The 2,867-nt window shown below is 40.3% G+C and overlaps 1 protein-coding gene across 1 annotated transcript; it reads right to left on the bottom strand.

The window, feature by feature from the left end:
- Positions 1–283: 283 nt before the first annotated feature.
- LOC144655657 (QRFP-like peptide receptor) lies at positions 284–2,621 on the bottom strand. The gene is made up of 2 exons (XM_078515951.1): positions 1,121–2,621; positions 284–1,086 (listed from the first exon to the last, which is right to left on the bottom strand). Exon 1 carries the CDS (start codon positions 2,478–2,480, stop codon positions 1,251–1,253), a length of 1,230 nt encoding a protein of 409 aa, XP_078372077.1. The 5' UTR covers positions 2,481–2,621; the 3' UTR covers positions 284–1,086; positions 1,121–1,250.
- Between the last annotated feature and the right edge of the window lie 246 nt (positions 2,622–2,867).

Raw genomic sequence — 2,867 nt, 5'->3', positions numbered from 1 at the left:
TCGTTGCCGAGAAGACCCTGGGTACGAGGTTGGATATCGCGGACAATTTGATCTGCCTACCGCCAAAGTATTAATGGCAGTCGCTGTAGACAAGCGTTTACTTATCCAATTTTTCCCTACGACAAAGACGCTAGAGAAAAAAAAACCGCAATAGAAACTGGGTAAGAGAGCTGTTACAAAACGGTTATTAAGTGGGTGAATAACAAACGAAAGTAAAAGAAAAAAACGCGTTAAGGTGGATTTCCACTGTCGCGTCAATATTTACGTACGTAAAACGTCCTTTTTACGCGCGTTGAACGTGCGTTAATGCCCACCATACTGATTTATCAAGTTGGTGAATAGAGTGTGTGATTGTCGGCCATATTGGAGGAGTGAAACAATAAATTGTTTTTTTTTCCTTTGGGAAAAAAACCATTAACATTTTTATGCAATTAACAAATATCTTGTTGTTTGACTCTTCCAACATGGCTGCCATGAACACACTTTGTACCACACGCTAGTAAAAGAAATGCGTGAATATGACAAAGAGGCATTTTATAAATACTTCCGAAAGACACCATCAAGTAAAAAAAGATTTGAGGCGACCTTCCCGGATTGCCGGTTCAAAGCCTACGTGACCCGACGCCAGGCGTTTTCTTTCACTACTGCGTTCGTGCAATTTGGTTCTGTAGTCAGTTCTATAGATTATTTCTTGAAATGTTAAGACTTTCTCGATTAGAAGTGCTCCTACATCTGAATGTTTTCCCAAGTAAATCGATGGGCGATTTAAAACAAAATGGTTTTCCACATGGTAAGTGGTGTCATGTGACGAAATCCAAAAGTATGATTGGGTAAATCGCTGCGTAACCGCAGACAGCCGCGAAAAAAGTTGAACTCAGGTCAACTTTTTTGAAAACACTCGCGATCGCTACGTGCGTATACGCGCGTGTAACGTACGTAAATACAAAGAAAAAAACATGGCATTGGAAATTGAACAACGTAAATTCGACGCACGTAATTGCGCGCGTAAAATTTCCTTTTTACGCACGTTTACAATTTTTACGTACGTTTACGTGCGTCAACAAAAACGCGGCAGTGGAAATCCACCTTTATGGTGGATTTCTAATTAGTGTAAATCCACCTTAAGTTGAATCAAACGTAAAAAAAGGAAAAAGTTAAGACGTTTCTATATCACCCGACAGTGTTTTCTTATTACGACATAAAGATCGTGCCGTATTAATATTTCAGTTAACAGAAAAAAACTGCGACCTTTACAATACTGAATTATTGGTTTTAGATCTATTCCTATTTGCCGCAAAGGAAGGCGTTGGCGCATTGGAAAGGCTGTCTTCGTTACTCGGTACTAAGGTCATTCTTAGTGCAGATTCAGACCAGGACCGTCGTAACTCAATCCGACAGGTGTTGATTGAACCCGACTCACCCCGTACTTTTCTGTCTGTTATCACAGACTGTTGACGTTTTCGCTTGCACATAATCTTCAGCTCACGAGAAAAGCTTCTCACGAAAACAAAGCAAATGCAGGGATTCACTGCACAATAGGAGCTTGCCAAAACGCGAGAGGCGTAATACACTAGTTCGAAACTTTTACTACATTTAGGAACCGCCTCCGGAGAAAGAAGTTCAAACAAAGCGAACCCAATGTAGAGCGTCCAGCATATTAAAAATGCTGTTACAGTTGCTATGACCATCCTTTGTAAATTTCTGTTACGTTTTCTGTTTCGCCTTGCTCCATTTTCACTTCGATTTGTCGCCATTTTGTCCCTCCGAAGTCTTATTACCACTGTAGTGTAGAGAACAGATATAACAAGTAGCGGTATAAACAAGACTGAAACAAATAAAAATATGTTGTAGCCAAGGTGTGTTGATTGGTGATCGAAGGCAGGTTCCCATCTAGGTTGGCATACTAGGTGATCAGCATCGCCATCGGCTACCAGTCGAAACGTGTAAAAATATGGCGCGTGAATTGCCATGGCCATGATCCAAGTAGAAGCGACGAGAAAGCGACGTATTTTCACGGAGATTTTCTTATACATTATGGGATTCACAACTGCTAAGAATCGTTCAAAGGCGATTAAAACTAGACACTGGGTTGATACTGACAACGACATGTCGCTAAGGAAAGTGCACATCTTGCAGAGAAACAGACCGCCTTTTCCGTGAAGAAGGAAAGCATTGGAACCGATTATTTCTCTTGTAATTAAACGAGGGATTAGAAAGATTGCTACCAGAAGGTCAGATGCAGCCATGTTAGCAATAAGAAGCATGATGGGTTCTTTCATTCTCACGAAGGCTGTTATGAGAAGAATGTTTCCCACCAAGGCCAGTAACAGAGTGAAGACATGTATTGTTATGGTAACTTGCCTTGGACCCACTTCTAACGTACACTGTTCCGTTGAATTAGTGTTGTTAATGCTTGCATCAACATCGCTGAAAGTTTCTGAAGAGACGTTAATGGCCGAGTGCATCAGTGATTTGATCATTAAAGGTCAAATGACGAATATTGCAGTCTCCTTCGACTTCACTCCTGCAAGAAATACTGGCGACTTTTGCGCTTTTTGGTCAAGACGGACATCGTGGGGAACGGATACGGATGTCAAAATATGTTGTATACCGATACATAATATAAGATATAATTACAGGGTGTAGCATTTAAAACGTTATTAAAAACGTTAATAAGCATAATAGCCTTGACCTTTCTGAGATATTGATTTCGATATTTATATAGCTGTGTCACGTACCGCGTGAAAACCGTAATATTTTGGTCATGAAGCCGCCGATAATGGGATCAATACTTTTAGGCTACGGACGAATTTTAAAAGCTAAATGTATGATTCCTAGTTTTTTCTGCATTTAGTAAGAAATAGAAG

This window comes from Oculina patagonica, chromosome 5, assembly GCF_052425735.1.
Source record: "Oculina patagonica isolate OP01 chromosome 5, crgOcupat, whole genome shotgun sequence".
NCBI classification, from domain to species: domain Eukaryota; kingdom Metazoa; phylum Cnidaria; class Anthozoa; order Scleractinia; family Oculinidae; genus Oculina; species Oculina patagonica.
This window is presented reverse-complemented; position numbering and strand designations above follow the sequence as displayed.

Bases quoted from the DNA above. Each gene is read 5' to 3' on its own strand.
- LOC144655657 (XM_078515951.1), bottom strand. From the start codon at position 2,480: ATGATCAAATCACTGATGCACTCGGCCATTAACGTCTCTTCAGAAACT.